Source organism: Triticum urartu, chromosome 6 (assembly GCF_003073215.2).
Source record: "Triticum urartu cultivar G1812 chromosome 6, Tu2.1, whole genome shotgun sequence".
Lineage (NCBI taxonomy): Eukaryota > Viridiplantae > Streptophyta > Magnoliopsida > Poales > Poaceae > Triticum > Triticum urartu.
The window spans coordinates 401,684,703-401,709,380 of record NC_053027.1 but is presented as its reverse complement, the minus strand read 5'-3'; the positions used below and the strand labels follow the sequence as shown (position 1 = coordinate 401,709,380).

General features: G+C 42.7%; 1 protein-coding gene across 2 annotated transcripts; it reads left to right on the top strand.

Moving 5' to 3' along the window:
• Positions 1 to 890: 890 nt before the first annotated feature.
• Positions 891 to 19,848, top strand: LOC125513780 (ADP-ribosylation factor GTPase-activating protein AGD2-like). 2 transcript variants are annotated; one of them, XM_048678970.1, is made up of 20 exons: positions 891 to 1,090; positions 2,923 to 2,999; positions 4,105 to 4,205; positions 4,511 to 4,581; positions 5,557 to 5,619; positions 5,857 to 5,901; positions 6,151 to 6,216; positions 6,289 to 6,336; positions 6,425 to 6,520; positions 6,598 to 6,639; positions 6,751 to 6,966; positions 7,308 to 7,439; positions 8,081 to 8,290; positions 8,477 to 8,563; positions 9,531 to 9,782; positions 10,623 to 10,744; positions 12,240 to 12,330; positions 17,664 to 18,079; positions 19,016 to 19,120; positions 19,568 to 19,848. In XM_048678970.1, exons 1-20 carry the CDS (start codon positions 1,043 to 1,045, stop codon positions 19,569 to 19,571), a joined length of 2,292 nt encoding a protein of 763 aa, XP_048534927.1. In that variant the 5' UTR covers positions 891 to 1,042; the 3' UTR covers positions 19,572 to 19,848. The 2 variants fall into 2 exon arrangements, with proteins under 2 accessions (XP_048534927.1, XP_048534928.1); XM_048678971.1 differs by lacking the exon at positions 19,568 to 19,848 and having other exon boundaries at positions 19,016 to 19,124.
• The last annotated feature ends 4,830 nt before the right edge of the window (positions 19,849 to 24,678 follow it).

Below are 24,678 nucleotides of genomic sequence, written 5' to 3'. Positions count from 1 at the left end.
TCTAATTTTTTTTTCGCGAGAGTCACGTTTTTGCTTCCGCGAGAGTCACGATTTTGCTTTCGCGAGAGTCACGTCCGTGCCTCTCAGAAGGAAAAAAACACATTTTATGTTTTTTTCCTTTCGCGAGAGTCACGGTTCTGCTTCCGTGAGAGCCACGGTTGTGCTTTCGCAAGAGTCATGGCCGTGCCTCTCAGAAAGGGAAAAAAATACGCGTTTTCTGTTTTTTTCGCGAGTGACAGTTTTGCTTCTGCGAGAGGCACGGGTGTGCTTTCGCAAGAGTCACGGCTGTGTCTCTTGAAAACGAAAAAAAAACACGTTTTCTATTTTTTTCCCTTCCACGAGAGTCACAGTTTTGCTTCCATGAGAGGCACGGGTGTGATTTCGCGAGAGGCACGTGCATGCCTCTTTCGAAAAAGAAAAAAAACCATGCTCCTGGTTCGGTTTTTCGCCCAGTTTTTTCGTTCGTTTGTCTTCATGAAAAAAAAGTTCGTCAAAATCTATGAACATGGGATCTAGTTTTGAAGATTTTAACGCGAGAAATCCAATGATGAAAACGGTTCGAGATTTGAACGCACGGTTTAAAAGATAAAACATTTTGAATAAATATATCTATGAAAAAAGAAAACTATCAGGTTGCGATAAGTGGCGCGCTGCATATGCGCCACTTGTCGTGATCTGGAAAAGTGGAGTGTTTTTTGCAACAAGTACTTCTTAATTAGTGATTTCGCCCGAAGGCTCGGCGAGCATTCTAATCTGATGCACTACCAACAAATTCGGCCCAGCCCACTAACCAACCTGAAAGCCCATCAACCATCTGAATCAGTTGCTAGTTAGGCCCAAAAATCAGCCGAACGCATGCAAACCCGGTGGCGACGGAACGGACGGAGCCCTGAGTGGCCTCCTTCACCGACCCACGAAAGAGAACAGCTCCACGCGACAGAGAGACAGCAACTGCCCGACCGCACTCCTCTTCCACCTCCCGCCCACGCCCAGATCTCCCGGAGCTTCCAGAGAGCAGCCTCGCCCCCACTCGAGGACAGACATGGCGGCCTTCACCAAGCTCGAGGACTCCCCCATGTTCCGCAAGCAGGTGCTTCCCTTCTCTCCCTGCCCGCGAGGCGTACACGATCATCGGGGTCCCTCCGGGTTAGCATATTTGGGATCCCGTGGATTGAAGAGATCTCCGGTTTGTTCTGCGTTTTTGCTTGGCGTTCTTGGCGGGCTCGCATCAGGCGCATGGTGGGTTTTGAGCTGTATTTAGGGTTTTGATGGTTGTAATGACAGAGCCGAGGCGAATTTGGGGATTCGGCACCGTTTTGTGTCGCGAGATCTCGACTTGATCGTGTGCTTTCCTGGTTGTCGGTCGGTTTTGATTGGAAATGCGAGAGCTCTTTGAGTGGTTGGAGCTTTTCTCGATAAAATTCCGTGTTGGATTGTATTGGGCGAATCGAGTAGGTTGGTGCTAATCTGGCCGCATGAGTGGCTCACATTGTGTCTGCTTACCGGGTAGGTCTCTGCATTCCTGTTACCTTTTGGCTTTTTTGGTGCCAGATAGTGATTAGTTGGAGGGCTGACGGCTGAGGCTTTTCCGGTTGCAGTGGTGCCTTCTTGTGTTTAGATCATTTTTGCTGCTTGCCGCACACTTGGAACACAATGGTTAGACCACGTAAGGACGAACTTGTCACTTGTGGATTCAGTGAATTGGGAAGCTTGCTGGCCAAATTCTGAATCCGGCCATTCAGTCCGTGAAATTTGCTAGTTTTGTCGCCAATGCCTCTTGTTGATTTGCAATTATGCGTCTGAAATGTTATTGAGCCACCTTTTTAATTACAATGATTTATTTCACCTTTTAAATTATGTTATTTGCTGTTAGTGCTAAAACAAGTAAATTATTTGAGCATATCCAAAATATAGCACTGTTACTGTTTTATAAAGAGTAAATGTTATTCTGTTGCTTAAAAGTTACATTGGAAATGTTGATAAAATGTGCACTATATAACTACTACTATTTGATAAACAAAAAGCCACTGCACCTAAAGGCATAAAAATACCACTATAAGACAATAATGCGTAACTCACTTACTTTTGCAACAATACAAAGCACAGTCGTCTTATAATATAGTGTATGCTGTTTTGGTGTCATTTAATCGTTTAAAACCGCAAAAAGTCGTTTGGTGCTCATTACAGTTTTCAGTTTGTGTAGGCAGTATTTGGTCCTTGTTATGTATGGCCTAGGCCCCATTTTGATCCCATACTTTCAGTATAATACACTAGTCCTGTTACACATAAAATTGGGTCATCAATGGCGCATATTGACGTGGTGGGACAAATAGGCATTGACATGGCTGCTAACTCATACAGGGACTAGCTGCCTGCCCACACGAAATTACCATCTTTTCCACGTCAACCCCCTTCGTCCCAGGGGCTCCAAAATGAGCCTTGGGGTAAAGGAGGAGGGAAAAATGTGCACTGTGCCCTTGCAGCGACATTGGTGCTCTGTGAATTATTGGAACACCTTGTTGGACCAGCATGGCAAATTGAAATTTTGACATATTGAACTGACATATAGGCTTCATCTGTAAATGAGAAGATCCTCGGTTGCAGTTTTTTGGATTTTATATGTATTCCGTGACTAACCTTACTCAAGATTGAATTCTGTTGTAATTTAGCAATGAAAGAAATCCAAAGATTATTCTCTAGATGGCTAGTATTCGGGCATAATGATCATTTCGCTGAAATAGTAGTGATCTTGACACATGACTGTTTGGACACTGGTCTCAATAATTTCACAAGATGGAGCATGAAATTTCCCTTCAACTTCTCTCTCTTTTTTGGCCAACGGACCTTTCTTTCCAGTTTAAACTGTAATTGAACTTATACATGCATTTAAGTTGTTTCTGACTTATTTCAATTGATCCACAGGTCAATTCTTTGGAACAACTTACCGATGAACTGAAACAGCGGTGTTCAAACCTTCATAAAGGATGCAAAAAATTCATGTATATTTTTCTCCTAACCCCTGTTCCTTAGCTGTAAAGATTTGTTGTGGAAACGTAAAGCAACCTGGCAGCATGCACATCGTTGCGGATGCTATAGATACATAGTACTATATGGGTTTCTCATATATTATTTATTTCATGTAATACATTAACTCTTTTCACTACCTAAGTCTATTTGAAGGCAAGTAAATATTTAGTTTCTGTGGCCTTAGATTAGATGTGGTGCTGATTTATGTTGTGTAATAGAGAAACTATTGAAATCACTACTCCCTGTAAAAGGAACCACAAAACGAGTTATTTCGTTCAATGTTGAAGCCATGCCACCTCTGCATGATATTAATCCTAATGTTAACCAAGGTTCACATAACAAACCATGTTATGTGCGTGGATCAAGGCCCTACGGCCGGCATACACAATCAAGGCAGGGATTATATTAGGAAAGAAGAAAATAAAAATAGGAAGGCGATACATTCAGTTAGGAATATAAAGATAGAGAGGTGCTTTGTTAGGAAATTAGAGACAGAGTTAGAGTTTCATGGATCATATTAGTCTTCTTATATATAAAGGGCTAGCAAGTAACCTTTCGAGACTGTTTCATTGCATGCCCCAAAAGGTCATACGCTAGTCCTTTATATATATGATGGCTGACTAGATCCTTAAGACTCAAACTCCATCTCCCAAGAAAGCTTATATGCATCTGTAAATTTTTAATTGAAGTCATCTCTTTTCTAACCCTATAATATCCTATCTGTACTTAATTCTTAAACCAGTCCCTGCATCCATAACATATGAATCCTCCGTAAGGCATACGACCTCACTGGAATGCTAAAGCTAGTTGTAAACGTTTTTAGATGAAAGCAAATTATTAATTTGGTCCTGTATTATTGTGTTATGGTCCAATATTAATTTGGATGTCTATAGCATATATTCTATGGATGCCTGTGAAGGATAATTTTACATGCTCCTTTCCTTACTGCTTCTAACCATTTTTACTATTATATTGCATGTAACTATGTACTTTTGTAATTTTATGGACTAAAACAATAATAAACCTTATGGTTGATGTTCAAGCTTGTTATAGTTTGGCTAATATCCTTAGTTTCAGGGGATCTCTTGATGAAGGATATGCAGGAGATCTATTATTTGCTGACGCCCTAGAAGCTTTTGGTGCTGGTCGAGATGACCCTGTTAGCGTTGCCATTGGAGGTTATTTCACAAAAATCTCTGATGTTTCTTTTGCTTACTTTTGTCCTGGTTTCTCATCTATACTTACTGAAGCCATTATCCTTCTCATTTGAATATCTTGTGCCCCGTAATTTTTGTTAAATCTTGGTTCTTCATGTTCCCACATTTACTTAATAGACCACAGTTCTTTGCAACAGTCGACATGATTTGCACCATGCCATCTTACTGGAACTAGATTATACAAGTTTCTTCAGTAAAATATGATTCCATGTAGCCGTTTAAATTTGGGAGAAACCTGAACTTTCAAATTCCTTATTATGTTGCAGGGCCTGTAATGTCCAAGTTCACTACTGCTTTTAGGGAGCTTGGAACGTACAAGGAGCTCCTTCGTTCCCAGGTACTACCTATCATGTACCATTGGCCTCAACCTTTCTTGGTAGTTTACTTCACCTGTGAGAATAATTTAGTAGAAAATAATATCTTTCTTGCTAAGTTTTGAGTTTTCTTTTTGAACATTGCTAAGTTTTGAGTTTGAAGGACAGGCCTGGCGCAGTAGTGTGCCAAGAGGTCCTGGGTTCGACGCAGCCTCTCTGCATTGCACTGTGCAGGGGTAAGGCTTGCCTCGTATAATCCATCCCCAGACCCCACCTGGTGTGGGAGCTTCTAGAACTGGGACTGTCCTTTGAGTTTTGAGGTTGCACGCCTTGAATTTATCCCTTGCGAGTAATGGCATGATCTGTACCATTTCAATTTATAGCATTTGCATCAGCAGTACCTGTGCTTTCCTTCTTCTGTTTTCAGATTCAAACCTGCAGTTTGGAACCATGGCAATTTGACAACTGTAGCTTCAATGTTTAGACTGTAGCATACTCAGTATATTTTACCACCTACAAATTGGATTAGTGGTAAGTTTCACTACATGTGGGGCAGATTGAAAGTAGAGGTGGTCAAATGTTACACTTTTAACATAAAGGTGGGAATTTGCAAAACCACAAAAATGCAATTATGAGCCATGCATACCCCAATTTGTGAAGGCTTGTACATCCTTATATTGCAAGGAACAGAACTGATTGGAAGGAAATGCCAAAGTGGTCTTTGAGCTGGAAAAAACTGTTAAGAAAGGAAAACATTTTGATTTACTTAGCTTGACTGCACCAGCATATATCCAGAACCTGAATCATGTGTTGAAAGAGGATATTTATGTGTTATGTAACGAGGTCTTCATTTGCGTATCACAAAATCTTTATGTATGGATTCCTGGAAAGTTGTTACATTTCATTTGGTCATGATGTATGGCGCTCTGTTCTTTTTTCCTAGTAAAATATCATTACAAGTGACTATAACATTCTAATCAGTCTGTCCCTTCAAACAGGTCGAGCATATGCTTAGTGAACGTTTGACGCAATTCATTAACGAGGATCTGCATGATGCAAAGGTGACCCCCCCCCCCCCCCCCCCCCCCCACACACACACACACACACACATGTCTTAACAAGTTTTATGCTTGTTGGGCTCAAACTTAATTAAGTAAACTGAGATGGTCTTAAAATTAATTCCACACTTATAATTGATGTTCTCTTAACTACACTTGGCCTACTGTCTTGATTTCGATGTGGAGAATTTTAACACATTGGTTTGTTACTATTGCGCTAACATTTGGCCCAATATATAGGATTGTCGACAGCGTTTGGATAGGGCTACAATGAGCTATGATCAGGTAATGTCTTAACTTCTACTAATACCTCCGATCCGAATTAATTGACGCAACCTCTATACAATGTTGTATAGAGGATGCGTCCATTAATTCAGATCGGAGGGAGTATGTCATTATCTATTTTTGTTGTTTATTTCTTCATGTTGCCCTGTGGTGCACCATGAATAAATGAATTATCTGACCTTTTTCTGAATACCATGTGGTTTGAATATATTTTTTAATATTTCTTCCTATTGCTATCTTGCTTCTCAGGCCCGTGAAAAATTTGTGTCAGTGCGGAAAGGGACTAGAGCAGAAGTAGTGACCGGACTTGAGGAGGTAAACTGTGACAACTTTTCCGTAGTGGATGTAATTTAGTGTGCACGCTACCTTCCTAATCCCGTTTTACAGGATCTACACAATGGCAAGTCAGCTTTCGAGAGATCCCGCTTTAACTTAGTATGTATCACCATTTTTTCTTCATATAGCATTGTTATGTATATTATGTAACCATGCCAATGATTCTCCTGCAATGTAAGGAATTCAGGTTCATGCCCTTGCAAACATTGAAGCAAAGAAGAAGTACGAGTTCTTGGAATCAATAAGCGCGGTGATGGATGCCCATCTAAGATATTTTAAGCAGGCATGGATACTCTCGACAGTTTAAGCGATCTTTGTTGTATTGTTGGTTGAGACCTTGATTTTTTTTCTTTGTTCTAGGGATTCGAGCTACTGAGCCAAATGGAACCATTCATTCACCAGGTTTAATAATCACTCCTTTGGCATATTGGTTTTAACTGATAATTATGATAACCAGGAATGCGTTGACCATAACTTATCGATGAATTTGCTAACTGCAATGTCTTAATGCAGGTTCTAACATATGCGCAGCAATCAAAAGAAATGGCTATGAATGAGCAAGATAAACTTGCAAAGAGAATTCAAGAGTTCAGAACTCAAGAAGAAATAGCAAACTTGAGAATGGCTAGTAATGTAAACACATCTACGAGTGGTGATGGCATACATGTTGTTGGTCTTCAATCCTATAAAAAGATTGAAGCCTTAATGCAGTCAACTGCCAATGGCCAGGTAGTTAATTATCCATTGTCGAGTAAAGAATCATAAATAATAGGCTAAAATACTAGAAATTATATGGATGCTGCATTGCTTCCCCACATAATGGTTTGGAGAGAACATTTAGCCCAGAGATAATACACATGCCTAGTGCCGATGAACTTTTTTTTTTCTACTGGTGCTTGATTTGTTTAGGCACCTGTTCCCCACATAATGACTGTTTGGCTCAAAATCTAGTACTCTACTCTTCTTTTATCCTCTTATTATAATTAAATCAGCTACATGTTCATTATATTTTCCATTCGTAATTATTTTCTGGAGTCTGTTGCTTTTCCTGAATATTTTTCTTTTACCAGGTTGAAATAATTAAACAAGGTTATCTCTTTAAGCGTTCTGAAAATCTACGAGGAGAATGGAAGAGGAGGTATTTTGTTCTTGACAGCCATGGGACTCTGTACTACTACGGGAACAAGGGAAATAAACAATCGGTATGGTTAGCAATTTGATCATGGCTGTCTATTTAAAACTTGGCACACTAAGTATCCTGAGCTCTCACCTTTTGCTTGCGTGAGTTGGTAAACTTATGTTTTGTAGAAATATATGTTTCGTCTTATTCATAGTTATAATTGATTTTTTCGTTGTAAATCAGCTATATTTGTGATAAACATTATGTTTTCTAGTATCTAATCCTTGATCATGGTTTTTATGACTCTTACTTACTGTGCCATTTTCCTCTTTCAATTAGAATATGATCTAGTATTGTTTATGTTTGGTGATTAATCATTCTCTGTGTGGAAGGTTGGTGATTAATCATTCTCTGTGTGGAAGGTATCAGACTGATGCACATTTTCCCCATCAAGTGGATTAATTTTAAAAATGAGTTACAGCGGGGATCTTCCCCACTGTCTTTTGGCTAAAAAAAAGTGGATTAATTTTCTAAGGGCTATGTCACTACAGTGTAATTTGTGCTCTACAAAGTTTCTGCGCAATTGGTGATTAGAGTGGGGATATGATAGATTGTTTAAGTGCGGCGTTTGAGAAGTTATGCCGTAAATGTGTTATATAATTCACCATAAGCAGCTGTTATTTGTTATTTATTGTATACTTACCTTGTTTTGTTCTTTGGAAGCAAGGAGTGGCATCACAGCAAACTGCTGAACCGACTGGTGTATTTAGTCGCTTCAGATTCTTAAATCCAAAAGCTTCATCTCAGGGGGATGATTCTCTTTCATGTCGTACAATTAATCTCAGAACTTCAACAATTAAGATGGATGCTGAAGAAAATGATTTAAGATTTTGCTTCAGAGTAATCACTCCCATGAAGGCATACACTTTACAGGTAATTGTAACTGTTACCCCTTAAACGTTGAGCGTTCTGTATATAGCACAAATTTTAGGGTTTGAAGAAAAACAGTGTTTTGAGATGTCAGAAGAAAAACACATTGTTATGAACTTATGATATTCATTTTTCGAGAAGTGATGCCATATGTTTCCTGAGATCCAATTTTCGCTTTGTTGATGGCAGGCGGAGACAGAGGCTGACCAAAAGGACTGGATCGAAAAAATAACAGGAGTTATTGCATCACTGCTGAATTCACCATTTTCGCATCAGGTTTGCTCCGGTCTTTTCTTTTGTTGCATTCTACAGAAACACTTGGTTAGCTGTATCAAAATCTATCTAAAAAACCTGCTTAACTGTTTGGTAGCAAACTTCAGATATCTTATTGCAGCATTTGCTTTTCATAATCATTTTACTAGTGCTTGACCTGCCTTAAGATTGGCTCCATTTTAGTGCAATTGCATACATGCGAAAAACAGTTCCTCTTCAAGTGAGTATATATTACATAAAACCACCACATGTGGGGCAGCCTTCAAACATAACCACCACTTTTGGGAAAATTTGCTAAAAGCACTACTTCTGGGGCAGGAAGTGAAAACTTACACTGATGATCGGGTTCAGTGGTTTCGAGAGCAAATCCGGCATGCTGGGCCTGCATGTAAGAGCTGACGTGGCTTAGCTTACGAAAACGCTATGTTGAGGTGGATGTGGGGCCAACTTGTTAGCTCTCATCTTCTTCCCAGCCTCTTCTCCATCCCGCTTCTGAGCCTCTGCCCTCTCTTGAGTGAGCGCCATCATCACTGGCATTCCGGCCATGCTGAGCCACTCCACATAACACAGGAGCTCCACCACAAAACCAAGAGGAAGTGACATCAGCCAAATTTGAAGCCTGTCTCCATCGTTGGAATTTGCCTTCTCGTTCCAAACTCTGACCGTGGCATCCACACCATGATCTCCTTCTCTGGTGTGTATTAGGACGATTCCCATACACAATCTCTCTCTTTCAGTTTAGTGATTCAACAGTTGTAGCCTTGCTCCTGTGCATGACTGACATCACATCGACTCCTGGTCTCATTTTAGCCATCTGTGGGGTTCCCATGCATTGCTGGCATCGCATCGGCTCCTGGTTCCAAAAGTGGTGGTTATGTTTGAAGGCTGTCCCAAGTGTAGTGGTTTTATGTAGTTCGCTATCTTCAAGTTAGTACTATACTGATTTTATCCTGATTTCATCTTATTTCAGCCGCCATATGGGAATCTAGCAGCAGAAAGTCATGGTTCTGCAAGTTCTCTTGATTCTGCTGCATCTCTTGAAGAGAGCAAAAGTTCAGAAGCACACAGTGATGCAATAAACCATCTCAGGAATATCCCTGGAAACGACAGTTGTGCAGAATGTCGTTCTCCAGATCCTGATTGGGCATCTCTAAACTTGGGTATTCTTATTTGCATCGAGTGCTCAGGGGCTCACAGGAATCTTGGAGTCCATATTTCAAAGGTGCAATATCCAATCTTTATTTTTAGCACATTTACTTTTTTTGGCACCTTATTTACGTTACAACTTGATCAGTATACATTGGGTTGGCCCTGTCATCCCCAGAAAGATTTTGTACTTGAAATGATTGGAGTTATTAACTTAGTGATAGCACTAGCGTAAAGCTGTAAAATAGCAGCGTAATACTGTCCACTGCCGCCGATCACTATTGAAGATGGTTGACAGAACTCAATGCGAACTATGGGCTGCCTTTTTCTGCAATGTTAGTACTTGGTATCCTGTCAAAGTATCTTTATGAACTGAAGGATCTAGATTCTTTTGGTTCACCAGAAGATCTGTCCTTTTTTCCTCGATTGATCTGTCTTCTCAATCGACATTACCTTCCCGCAGTTGCAGTCCAATTTCGAATTCTGAAACTGCCATGTCTTTGCCAGAAAAGGTTCACATACCTTGTTGTAATACATGTAGCTATTATATTTCCCTTTGCTGGTACTGACGTAATAATGAATTGTACTTACCACTTAGTCCAACTCCGACTTAGGAATATGTTTTCATACCATGTATATTATATATTGTAGATATTAGCATATATTTCTGTATACTCGGTCAAACTTAATATAGTTTGACTTAGGACAAAACTAGAACTTCAAGTAATGTGGAACAGAGGGAGTATTTGTTAATGAGTATAAGATGTTCATAACTATGTGAATACGCCAATCTTTGCTGTATATGATATTTTGCGGGCTTGTGATATATAGGGTTTTAATAGTCTTTTGATTTAGACATTATACCATATCAAGGTCACTATTTCAACAGTGCAGCTGATGTTCTTATTTGATGTAGGTTCGATCCTTGAGATTGGATGTGAAAATATGGGAGCCAGTAATTATTGATTTGTTTCGTGCACTTGGAAATGATTACAATAATTCCATTTGGGAAGCTTTGCTTCCAAAAGAAGATCAAGGGTATGTTCAAGCAATATACGTATCGTGTTAACTAGTTCTTCTACTCAAGTTTTAAACATTTCTCGTCCTAGCTACTCCCTCTTCTAAACATCGATAAGCTGTGGGAGATGACTGTTAACAAATTTGGGCTAAACGGATCATGTGTACCTGTACAGATTGTTTGTACTTATACATGTACCGTTTACAATTATTTGAGCTCTCTGGAAGTCTGGAATTCGTTTATTTATAGAGTGAACTTAGGATTGAATTTCCAATCAATTTTCAGTGTGTACTGAAATTCATTATGTGACAGGGTGCTCAATGAATTAGCTAGGTTACCCTGATATGTTGGGGAGTCGCAGTGTCAGCTTCCTGATACGTATCCAGTACTGATACACCCTGATATGTATAGAGAAGTATTGGAATAATTCTTTTCGAAAACATAGTTATAGGAATAGTTTTCTTTTGGCAAAGAAAAGATACTTGCTGATACTCCGTCAATACTCCACTACACACTCTGATATGCCATCTCCCTCTCATTGGGTGAGCGAAAAGCCATTGATTTGAGGGATCAGTTGTGTTCTTGTTGATCGAGGCCAACAGTGGGGTAGAGTTCCAGAGATGCTGGTGCTTTGCGAAGCAGGCGTGGTGTGGCCACCAACCAGATCTGGGTGTGTGTGTGGAGGAGGGATAAGATGGGGATAGTGGAAGCGAAGGTGCTTTCTACTTTGTAAATGCTAATGCTAATAATACTTATTTACTAGGGCAATGATATTACTTCGGGTCCTCATCTGTGGGTTTGAGTCTAGTCTTATTGACTTTATTATTCTTATCTTCTACCAAGTAGCCAGAAGATAATCTTTCAATTTGATACCGCATTGACCATATATTTATACTCTTATAAAGATCGGAGTTGGTGGCGGTCTTCACCCTCAGAGACTACCTTACGTTGCCAAGAACTTAATTGCCACAATTATTATACATTATATATAGTACACAGATGTATCATGGTTGATAACATTTATGTATATTTTGATATATTTTTCAATTGCAAAAGACTAGGTACTATGATGATACAACCGTTTAAACAATTCATGCAGTAAAAATAAAACGTTTTCTACAGTAAAACAGTAGAGTAACTCCTATGTATATTTTTTATAAATAAAGGGAGACATATTAACAGGGTTACATGAGCAATTAGCCCATATGTACACTAGATTACAATCCCAAAATGGCCACACTTATTGAAGGGAGTCTAGCCAAGCAAGTAAAGAGGCTTGAAGAGGGGCCTTAAAAATAAGCTTCTTAGCAATGCATGAGCAATTAACTCCCGTAGCAGCGCAATTAACTTCCATAATGACACTACGAGTATTTAGTACTCCCTCCGTTCCTAAATATTTGTCTTTTTAGAGATTTCAAATGGACTACCACATACGGGGCAAACTTTGCTCTTGTCTCCTATCTAATTAATTTCTCGACAGTGACTTATTGTGTAATATTATTTAATTCCATGCAGAATGGATGAGTCAAATAGCGCTATCCTGTTCATGGAAAAGCCTAAACCTACTGATGCATTCTCAATAAAGGAAAGGTTCATACAATCAAAGGTAAGCTCTTCTGTGCTGTCTGTGCGACTAAGCCTAGTAGCACGTTCTCAGTGTTAGGAAAATATGCAACTTGGTATTATCAGGAGGCTAAAGCCATCATATATACATGTACAAGTGGGAGGCCAAAGGCCAGAATGCAAAAGGCCAAAGGCCACCATAAATATAACTCTTAACACCCCCCCTCAAACTCATGGTGGATCCACAACACTGAGTTTGGAGAGGTAAAAACCATGTTGCACTCTATTCTGGGCCTTCGTGAATAAGTCCGCCAACTGCAATTCGGAAGGCACATACTGAAGAGCAATAATGATCCTGAACAACAGCGCGCACAAAGAAAGCATCAACCCCAATAATGCTTGGTAAGCTCATGCTTCACAGGATCCTGCGCAATACTGATAGCACCTGTACTGTCTGACAAGAGGGTAGTAGGTGTAGTAACAGAAACACTAAAATCCTCAAGCGACCATCGTAACCAAGTCACCTCTGCCGTCAAGCCATAGCTCGCAACTCAGCCTCTGCACTCAAACGGAAAACTGTAGTCTGTTTCTTTGTCTTCCAGGCAATGAGAGAACCACCAAGAAAAACATAGTAAGCAGATAGTGAACGGCGATCCGAGGGATCACTAGCCCATGTAGCATCCGAATAGGCTTGGAGCTGTAGCGAGCTAGAACTGGGAAAGAAGAGACGATGAGAGATCGTGCCACGAAGATATCGTAGAACACAAAGAAGATGACTATAGTGAACCAAAGTGGGAGCAGAAACAAACTGACTATTCTATGGGCAGGATAGGAGATATCCGGACGAGTGACAGCGAGATAGACAAGACTCCCAACAAGATGACGATAACGTGTCAGATCAGACAAGGGCTCACCATCAGAAGCACGAAGGTGAACATTGAGCTCCATAGGAGTATCAGCGGTGCGCTCATCACTAAGAGCCGCATGAGTGAGAAGATCTTGGATATACTTTTCTTGGGAAATAAAGAAGCCATCAGAGGTAGAAGAAACCTCAATCCCAAGAAAGTAGCAAAAAGGACCAAGATCCGACATACGAAACTGCTCACTAAGACGTGCCTTGACAAAGGCAATGTACTCAGAGTCATCACCAGTGATGATCATGTCATCAACATATAGAAGAAGAGTCCTACCACGAGGAGAAGGGTGGACAAACAACGCTGGATCATGAACACTGGGCGAAAAACCAGCGGCAGTCACCACAGAGGCGAAGCGCTCAAACCAAGCAGGGGGGCTTGCTTAAGGCCATAGAGAGAGCGACGAAGACGACAAACCATGCCATCAAGAACTGAATACCCAGGTGGTGGTTGCATATAAACTTCCTCACGCAACTCACCATTTAGAAAGGCATTCTTCACATCAAGCTGAGACAGACCAATGGCGAACAGAGGCCACGGCGAGAAGTGTGCGAACAGTGGTCATATGGGTCACAGGAGCAAAAATCTAATCGTAATCACGACCATGCTCCTGCTGAAAACCACGAGCCACAAGATGAGCTTTATAACGCTAAAGAGAACCATCAGAGCGAGTCTTAATCTTATAGACCCACTTACAAGTGATGGGACGAACACGGGGAGGAAGAGAAACCAGATCCCACGTGCCAGTGCGCTCAAGGGCGGCAATCTCCTCTGCCATCGCAAGCTGCCATTCAGGATGAACGACAACATCTCGATAAGAAGTCGGCTCAAGGACGGTCGAAAGACCATAGTGAGAAGGAGAATATCGGTTAGGGGGGGGGGACAAGGCCAAGAGCGAAGACCATAAGTCGACTGAGAGGAGGAAGACGCACCAGAAATAGACTCACCCACAACACGTGGACGACGAGTATAATGAAAAGGAAAGGAGGGAAGAGGTGGAACCACTGGAGGTGGAGACGGGGAATGTATCAGTGATGAAGGTGGAGAAGTGGAAGGTATCAGTGATGAAGGTGGAGAAGTGAAAGGTGTCGATGATGAAGGTGGAGAGTCATGCGAGGAGGGCGAAGAAGAACCCATAGAAGAGGATGGCGTCCGATCTGCAACAGCGGGACGAGGAGTAGGAATAATGGGCGAGGAGTAAGAAAAGAGATGTCCTCCGTGGAAAAGGTAGGAGAGGATGGACGCGGGTAGAAGGGACGAGACCAAGGTTTTTGAGTCGCGACTTGGCGAGTTGCCGCGAGCCCTGCGGCTCGGCGTATAGTCGACGAAAGTCGCTGTATAGTCGCGAGTCGTCCTGATTTTTGGAAAACGACTTGGCGATTAGTCGGCGACTATACAGCGACTCAAAAACCATGGACGAGACTCATCAAAGGCCACATCCCAGGAAATAAGCATTCGACGACCGATAGGATCCCAACACCGATAGCCCTTATGCTCATCACTATATCCAAGAAAGACACACTCAATAGACCGAGCGGTCAGTTTGGTGCGTTCATGAGGGGCAAGCAAAGCATAGCAAACCCAACCAAACAAATGAAGCGCCGAATAATCAGGAGAACGACCAGAAAGACGCTCGAGAGGAATACCACCATGTAGAGCAGCAGATGGCTGAATATGGATGAGATAGGTGGAAGTGGTAATAGCCTCAGCCCAGAAGTGAGGCGGAAGAGGCGGCGATCATCATTGCACGCACCGTCTCAAGAAGGTGACGATGCTTGCGCTCAGCCACACCATTTTGAGTATGAGCACCAGGGAAAGAGAACTGAGTAAGAGTACCCTGCTCAGCAAGGAAATCTCGCAGTGCATGGGAGATATACTCACGAGCTGAATCTGCGCGAAAAACATGAATAGGAGCGAAAAGCTGTGTATGAACCATGGCAGCAAATTTTTTGTATATAGATAAGACCTCACTACGAGATGACATGAAATAAATCCAAGTGTACCAAGAAAAATCATTTATAAAGATAATATAGTAGCGATGACCCCCTTTCGAAGCGAAGGGAGCCGGACCCCAAACATCGGAGTTAATGAGATCAAAAGGGCGCTTGGACACCGACTCACTGTGAGGATAGGGTAGCTGAATCTGCTTACCAAGCCTACAACCCAGACAATCCAACAAAGCGTTACCGGAGACAGACCCCAGAACACCGCGATGAACCAAAGACGAGAGACGAGAACCACACAGATGGCCAAGACGATGATGCCACTGTTGAAAAGAACTAGTAGATGCAGCAACAGGGGCTGCGACACTGGCGCCGGTGGCAGTGGAGGGAAGACGAAGCCAATCAAGCTCCCAGAGACCATCAGGGCGTTGAGGGCCAGCACCAAGCAGAGCGCCTGTGCGACGATCCTGTACAGAACACGGATCAAAGTCGAGAGTGACCCTACAACTAGAGTCAACAATCTGACCTCTAGATATGAGCTGCATGGTAAGTCGAGGAACATGAGCGACAGAGGGAACATGAAATGAAGAAGTGCTAAGAGTGCATCGACTAGCTACAGGGAGGGGAGTGCCATCAGCCGTAAGAACATGAATAAGTAGAAGGTGGTTTCTCAATGCCAGAAGAGTTGGTCACGGGAACTGCAGAACCTGTCGGTGAAGAATCCCAAGCAGCAAGCAGGCGTCGCAGCTGCGCAATCTCACGCGCAGATAAGGACACAACAGAGGAGGTCGAGGTAGAAACACCTGCTGATGGTGAGCAGTCGCCACCACCCGTGGAAGTGGCGTGTAGAGTCGACCGAGAGTAGCAAGTCGACATAGAGCCACATGTGGAAGCCACTGGGGGAGTCGACATAGAGCGATCACCGCTGCGTGTGGAATCCGCGGGAGGAGTCGGTGTAGAGCGGTCACCGCCGTGCGCGGAAGCCGCGGGAGGTGTCCGCGTAGAGCGATCACCCCCGCGCGTGGAAGCCGCTGGAAGAGTCAACATAGAGTGGTCACCGCCACGCGCGGAAGCCGCGGGAGGAGTCGATGTAGAGCGGTCACCGCCGCGCGCGGAAGCCATGGGAGGAGTCGACGTAGAGAGCCCACCACACCTTGCTGAAAAAGCCGGAGGGGACAACGTCACATGTGGACGAGCACCAAGGACCGGGAGACGGCGCGTGTGCGAGACGGGATCAACATAGGGAACACCGGATGGCAACGACATATTTTTTTATTTTGTGGGAGAAGGCAATTAGACCAAGCAGCTCAGCCCACGTGAACTGAGCCCAGCCGAACAGAGCAGCACAAGCAGGCTCAAAAAAGAACGCACGATCACGCGCACGATGCAGCAGGCAGAGCAGGGCAGAGGCCGCACGTCCACTCGCACGATGCAGCGGGCGGAGCAGGGCAGAGGTCGGGCGCGGCCAGCGAACAAGGCAGCGGGCAGAGATCGGGCACGGCCGGAAGGGCAGCTGCAGGTTGAGGAGATCGGGAAGTTGGGCCGCCAACGGCGGAGTTAGCAGCGGCAGATCAGCACGGCGGCCGGTGCAACGGGGTGGGCGGCACAGAGGAGCGCGCGTGGGTCAGCAGGGAAACAGGGATCCGGCGGCTGGCGCACGGAATCTGGCGGTTGGGCGAAGATCTGCAGGACGGACGGCCAAATCCTGACGCGGCCGCAGCAAGTCTTCACGGGAGAGGAGCAGCCGATCGAAGGGAGTAGTCCAGCAGCCAAGATCAGAAGGAATCGGGGCAGATCGGGAGTGGCAACTGGATCGAGACAGATCACAGGGAAGGATGAGCGACGCCGAGAGCAACAGCGAGCGTGAGATGGATCAGAAGCACGAGTTGCGCGTGCGAAAAAATACCTAGAGCTCTAATACCATGTTAGGGAAATATGCAACTTGGTATTATCAGGAGGCCAAAGGCCAGAATGCAAAAGGCCAAAGGCCACCATAAATATAACTCTAACACTCAGTAGCTAATATATGGCGAGTCGGGCATTTGCTGATTGAAGTTTCCAAAAGGCAATCTTTCTGTGTTTATGAACATTGTACTAGTGGTTATTCTGCTGTAGTGTCGGTTATTTTAGTTTGTAAAACTTCTGGGCTTTAGTGAGCCAATCATCCAATATATTGTTAGAGGAGCCTGGCAGCCTGATGTGCTAGCATAAGATTTCTGGAATTAGTATCCACAAAATGGCTGTTTGACTATAATATTTGAGTTGAAATCGACAAATTACATCACAATTAATGTAATGGCTGACTAGAAACTTCAAGCTTTCATGTTGAGTCTGTATCCAATGAAGTAATGCTGTCATTTCCCTGCAGATACTTTGGACTTTTGGGGATTAATAATATTTAGCTTCATGTATGAATTATGATATTGACTATACTGCTGTTCCTCCAGCAGTTTTCACTATTCTACCGATCAACTTCTGTACGTTATTCCATAATTCTTTCTCATAAATGATCTGTGCAGTACGTGGACAAACTTCTTATTGCCAAAGACGCCAATCAAATTACCATTGGTATACTGGAAGCTATAAGGACAAATGATGTGAGAGCAGTGTATCGCATTCTTGTGTTGGCTGATGCAAGCCCTAACATGACATACGATGAGTTGAACAACGACGTTAATCATGTTCTACCAGTAACAGACAGGAAATTATTTGATCCAGCCTCTTGTGAGAAAATAGAGGATTCCGGGAGACCGGAAGGTTGTCTGCAAGGCTGCTCCTTATTGCACTTGGCATGTCAACATGGTCATCCTGTACTAGTGGAGCTTCTGCTACTTATGGGCGCGGATATTAATAAGCGGGATTTCCATGGACGGACACCATTGCACCATTGTGTCCAAAAGAGTAATGATGCCCTTACCAAGCATCTACTGAAGAGGTAAGGTTGCATTCCTGCTGTATAGTCATCTGTTAATTATATTCCAATATATTTTCAGTGCTTGGACATGTAATGATTGCTCATGCCAAGAGCTCCATGTTTCCACTTGAATACATAATGTTTCAGCATTGAAGTACACTGATTTCTTTACAAGAAGACCGTACTTTTCTCTCTCAAAAAAGATTGGTTGTCTTTTTCATTTCATTCACCATAATAACTAGGCATTGAGAAATTTAGACGCAGATATGATACTTCTTTTGGGGATTTTGAGAACGTGTTTGCTAGATTTTATCATTTTAACTAAATATTTAAAACAAATGTGACTGGTGTCTTGTAAGATACTACCTCCGTAAACTAGTACTCCCTTTGTCCCAAAATAACTGTCTCAACTTTAGTACAAAGTTGGGACACTTACTTTGGGACGGAGGGAGTATAAGACATTTTAGATCACTAAAATAGTGATCTAAAACGTCTTGTATTAGTTTACAGAGGGAATACTTGGAATCATTGAAGTTTCTATCATCCTGTGTCCAGGTTCACCGATCACTGTAAAAAAGCAACCATGAAAGTTTTTATCATTTTAGTTGAAAGACTTCATATGCCATCTTCAGTCAACAATATGGTCAATCACACCAATATAGTGGCCACCATAGCGCTCTGCCTCCAGTAGATCAGGCGACAGTGATGTGTATAGTGGTTTCACTTGCTTGTGTGGTTTTAATTGGTGTCTGTTCCAGATCACATATGATAAATTTCAACAGACTAGTACAAATTGTGGAAGCAGTATGCAGAACACATTCTATTTTGTTTTTTCTTATTATTACTATGATGTCCTGTCAACATCCTCTCATTTGCCTTTGGAGACCATGAAAATGATAAATTCTGAGTCCATTTTGTTTCAGTAATTTTGTTTTAATTGGGCTCCCTTTTTCACAGGGGTGCAAGAACAACAATTAAAGATGGCGGGGGCCTGACTGCTTTGGAGAGAAGAATGGAGCTTGGAGCAATAACAGATGAAGACTTGTTCATATTATTTGTGAGGTAGGACCGATAGTAGGGCTCAAAAGCCATTTTTTTACAGAAGTACTCACACCATTTGGGTGTTTTACTGTTTCCGGAACTTCAATCTGAACTCTCCAAGTTTCTATATTTTGATGATCTCTAGGAAGTAAAAAGTGCATGTTTCAGGAAAGATGGGATCAAACATCAGCGATTAAACGCTGAACCAACATTTCTCTATGAAATTAATCTGAGCGGGTTCTCCGTATTCGGCAAAAAACGAGCAATTAATTTTAGTCCTCTAGTTTGCTCATAATAAATATTTGTTTAATAAAAGCGTGCTCTATGGGAAATTAGCTAGGATTGATGGCATGCAACTTCCATGGGCTCAATGATCTGCTATTTTTCTACATCAACTGAACCACTAATTGAGTTACTGTGATCAACTTGGTTGGAAAACATGTGGATTTGAATAAAGTACGTGTGCAGGTGATTGTGGAACAATACTCCTAGGTTGTGCCGCTGTAGCCGTAGCAAGCAAAGCTCGTCTGTATCTGAAGGAGGCGTCGTGCCACCTGTTTTAGCATCTTCTACACTTTTACATCGGAAGACAAGACAAAACACTTACTGGAGATTATTGTATCTGACCTTTGCACTGCGTCGCTCCTTTGTATTACAACTATAGGCTAGTAGTTTGTATGATTTCCCTTTTGTGAAGCATATCATACTATACTATATATACATTTGGGCAATGTAAGCCTGTTTTATCTTGCGGCATCGTGCTGATTTGCAATTGTATTTGGTATTCTGAATCTTAGTGATCAGTTGTTCGCTACTGTTCTTAATGGCATCACAAGGTTAAAAAGTTGCACTAGCGTAAAATCATGGTTCTACCTCTCCGTAATGATCTTACCTAAGCAGTTCCGCTGTCGCCTCACACCACAAGTTAGCTATACAAAATCCACTAAGAAGATTCTCCCTCTGTTCACAAATATAAGATGTCTTGGATATTGCAATATAGTCTACATACACGAGTGGACAAACACACTTAAAATATGTCTATATGCATCTAATTCACAAAAAAGTTAGAACATCTTATATTTGTACAGAGGGAGTACAAAATAAGGTTCTAATTTCTAACTAAACTAATCTGAGCTGCTCATCTAGCACGTAGAAGCCACTGTATGGAAGAGTGGCGGTTTTGTACGACAGTCTTGCAGTGAGTAGAACACTGACGGACCGTGCCTGTACTTGGTAAACAGATCCTTCAAAGGTCACAAACATCCTCGTTATCATGGCTTCTTTGACAATGGTTCGGGTGCAATGGGTGCTGTTGTCCGCAATGATAGGGGAGAAGCTGTGGCTGGAGGGGGTGAGGGAATTGCCAATGTGTTGAGTCCAGCTTCAGCGGAGGCAATGGCTCTGTTAAAAGGGTTGGTCCTTGTTGAACAGTTGGGCTACTCCCTGGTTACCGTCGAATCTGATTCTCTGGAACTTGTCCAGCTCTGGAAAGGTATGACAGAAGTTCCGAGCCCATAGACGGCAATTATGGCTGAGTGCTTTGCGATTACGCACCGGCTGGATCATGTTTCTCTCAAACACTGCTCAAGGGATGCTAATAAGGTGGCTCACATTATAGCTAGGCATGCTTTTGTCAAACTCTAGCTTTTGCTGGGATGATGATCCTCCGAATTTTATAATGCCTACTGTAATTAGCGATGTAACAGTCCCATCTGCTTAATAAAGAGCCACACAACATTCCTTTCAAAAAAATAAATAAATACATCCTCGTTATCATGGCTGTTGCCGATGAAGCAGGCAGATAAGTCATCGTCCAAGGTGTACTGTGTTGCCTAGAGTGATCAAAAGGTTAAATCATAGGATAAACCAGACGTCAAAACTGTAGTGAAAAGGAAAAGATAAGGTTTGAATCGCACATTGACTTTGCCATCGAATCTTGTTCCCTTGTGCTTACCGTAGACGAGAGGCTTCTCCATCAAAGTCAATACACAGTTAGCGTGGAGTGCCTTCATTCAAGTGACTCACGTAGCCTCAGCCAATACATTAACCAAATGATTACAAACATAGTCCCTTCATCCGAAAATAAGTGTCTCCCTTCATGGCCATGGATGTCACTTCATGGCCATGGACATCATGAAGATCTTAAAGATCGAGGTGTCCCCCTTCCACCCCACGCCTTGACGACGCCCTTGCCTAGGCACCTGACCTGCGCGACATCGCTAGTGTGTGGTCATCCTACTGTCTCGCTCTCGACGAGCAAGCCCGCACAACTATGTGCGCCATGAGCAAGGCACCATACGTCAACCACGCCGTCTAGAAGACAGTGTGGGGGTGCCCTGCTCCTTGGAAGGTACATGTTCTTGCTTGAAAACTTGCAACAAATTCGTTGGCTATAGTAATCTTTCTAGCTATGATTTTTTATTCCACTCCGTTCAGTTATTTCTATGCGAAATAACAAATTCATTCTAATAATACTAAAAAATAGTGGGTTCCATCGTTTCTATGGTTCCCTTTCAAACGGCCTATGGTTCCCTTTCAAACGGTGAGGCCCTCTCTATACATCGGAGCCGGTTATCGAAGAGGTGGTCGATAAAGGGGTGGATTGGCAGTCCAACTTATGTCCAACAACGATGAACACGGGCGCCTCCCCTCGACGATGACGCTTTGGAGGATATGGCATGTGAGAAACAAGATCACACACCACAAGCAACCGCCACCAGCGGAAGCTTCCAAACTTTTCCTATGCAGCTACATTGACTCCCTCTTGCGCGATTGGACAAGGGAAGATGGTGATCACATACGTTAATGGGTTTGGACACAAGAGGAAGCAGAACAAGGACACGACTCAGACCTTTGGAACACCATCAGGTTAGTAGACTAAATCGCCAGTGGGCTAGAACAAGTTGAATGTTTATGGCACATTGATACATCCAACGTATTTATAATTTCTGATTGTTCCATGCTATTATCATATCATTTTTACATAAATTTATATTATTTTTCTGGACTAACATATTAATCTAGTGCCCAGTGCCAGTTCCTGTTTTCTATTATTTTAGGTTTTATAGAAAATCGGTATCTAGCAGAGTCAAAATACCATGACGATTTAATATTTTTTTCCTGGAATATACATGATTTTTGGGCGAAGGAATCAACACAATATGATGCCCGAGGGATCCACACGGCCAGGTGGCCCTCCCTGGGGGGTAGGGCATGCCGGGAGGTCGTGTGGTGGTTCCTTAAGTCGGTTGGAGCTCTTCTTTCGCCGCAAGGTAGCAAATTTAGTGGGAAAAATCCTCTCAAAACTTTAGCCCGATCAGAGCTATGGATCTCTGGTTAAAAAGAAACGATGGTCGGCTAGAAAACAAGACCGAAAACAGAGAGAAACAGAGAAGGAAAGGTCCAATCTCGGAGGGGCTCATGCCCTCCAGAAGCTATGGAGGCCAAGGACCAGAGGGGCAACCCTTTCCCCATCTAGTGGGAAGGCCAAGCAAGAAGGAGGAGGGGGCCTCTCTCCCCCCTCTCCTAGTGGTGCTGAAGCACCGCTAGGGGAACCATCGTGATGACGATCATCTCCATCAACTTTGCCGCCGCCATCAACATCTTTCTCCCTCCATGTACAACGGTGTACTCTCTCTTAGCCTACTGTAATCTCTAGTCGAACATGGTGTTTAATGCTATATAATATTATCCAGTGATGTGTTGCATTTCTATTATGTCTAAGTAGTTTCTTTTTGCCCTATGGGTTGAATGTGACATGCTATATCATTGATATGTTATTATGGTGATGTCCTATGGTGCCCGACGTTTCGCGCACTGATACGTCTCCGTCGTATCTATAATTTTTGATTGTTTCATGCCAATATTATGCAACTTTCACATACTTTTGGCAACTATTTATATGATTTATTGAACTAACCTATTGATCTAGTGCCCAGTGTCAGTTTCTGTTTTTTTTGCATGTTTTTTGTTTCGCAGAATATCCATATCAAACGAAGTCCAAACACGATAAAAATTTACAAAGAATTATTTTGGAATATATGTGATTTTTTGGACTTGGAATCAATGAAAACGAGGCCCACAACCCCAAAGATACACCAGGGCGCGCCCCAGGGGCAAGGCGCGCGGTGGTGGGTTGTGTTCACCTCATACGTCGGTTGGAGCTCTACTTCGGGCGCAAGGAAGCTTATATCCGGGAAAAAAATCGTGTTAAAATCTCAGCGCAATCGGAGTTACAGATCTCCGGGAATATAAGAAATGGTTTCGGCCAGAAAACAGGAACGCGAAACAGAGGAGAACAGAGAGACAGATCCAATGTTGTAGGGGATCTCGCTCCTCCACCGCCATGGAGGCCATGGACCAAAGGGGGAACCCTCCTCCCATCTAGGGGGGAGGCCAAGGAAGAAGAAGCAGAAGGAGGGGGGCTCTTTCCCCCCCTCTCCCGGTGGCGCCGGAACGCCGCCGGGGCAATCATAGTGTGACGGTGATCTACTCCAACAACTCTGTCATCTTCACCAACATCTTCATCACCTTCCCCCATCTATATTCAGCGGTTCACTCCCCCGCAACCCGATGTACCCTCTACTTGAACATGGTGCTTTATGCTTCATACTATTACCCAATGATATGTTGCCATCCTATGATGTTTGAGTAGACTTTTGTTGTCCTATCGGTAATTGGTGAATTGCTCTGGTTGGTTTAATTTGCTTGTGGTTATGTTGCTATCCTTTGGTGCTCATCGTATGAGCACGCGTGTGGATCACACCATAGGGTTAATAGTATGTTGATAGCTAGGACTATGCATTGGAGGGCAAGGGTGACAACAGCTTCAGCCTAAACATAGAAATTGATACATACGGGGTTGAAGGGGGGCCAATATATATCTTAATGCTATTTTGGATGTTTTTACCTTAATGAACATTAGTAGTTGTGGATGCTTGCTAATAGTTTCAATCATAAGTGCATAGAATTCCAAGTAAGGGATGACATGCTAGAAGTGGCCTCTCCCACATAAGAACTTGCTACCGGTCTAGTAACATAGTCAATTGCTAAGGGACAATTTTGCAAATCCTACCACCACTAATCCACACTCATTTTACTAAACCTAATTGTTTCTTTATCTAAATATCACCTAACTTTTATTTTCACATTCTTTATTATCTTGCAAACCCATCACACCTACAAAGTACTTCTAGTTTTATTCTTGTTCTAGGTAAAGCAAATGTTAAGCGTGCATAGAGTTGTATTCATAGTCGATAGAACTTGAGGGAATATTTTTTATACCTTTAGCTCCTCGTTGGGTTCGACACTCTTATTTATCGAAGAAGGATACAAACAATCCCCTATACTTGTGGGTTATCAACACCTTTTTCTGGCACCGTTGCCGGGGAGCAATAGCGTGGGGTGAATATTCTCGTGTGTGCTTGTTTGCTTTATCACTAAGTAATTTTTATTTTGTGCTCTTGTTTTCTATCTTTAGCTATGGGTAGGAAACGCAAAATACCAAAAAAGTTAGTTGTACCTGCTAAACCAATGATTGAAGAACCACCCAAAATCTATCATACTACTGAAGCTTTCTA

Excerpts from the sequence above, each read along its gene's own strand:
- LOC125513780 (XM_048678970.1), top strand. The coding sequence starts at position 1,043 with ATGGCGGCCTTCACCAAGCTCGAGGACTCCCCCATGTTCCGCAAGCAG. Across the intron at positions 5,620-5,856 it reads AGGATCTGCATGATGCAAAG|GATTGTCGACAGCGTTTGGA; the intron begins GTGACCCCCCCC and ends CCCAATATATAG. Across the intron at positions 6,967-7,307 it reads AGTCAACTGCCAATGGCCAG|GTTGAAATAATTAAACAAGG; the intron begins GTAGTTAATTAT and ends TTCTTTTACCAG.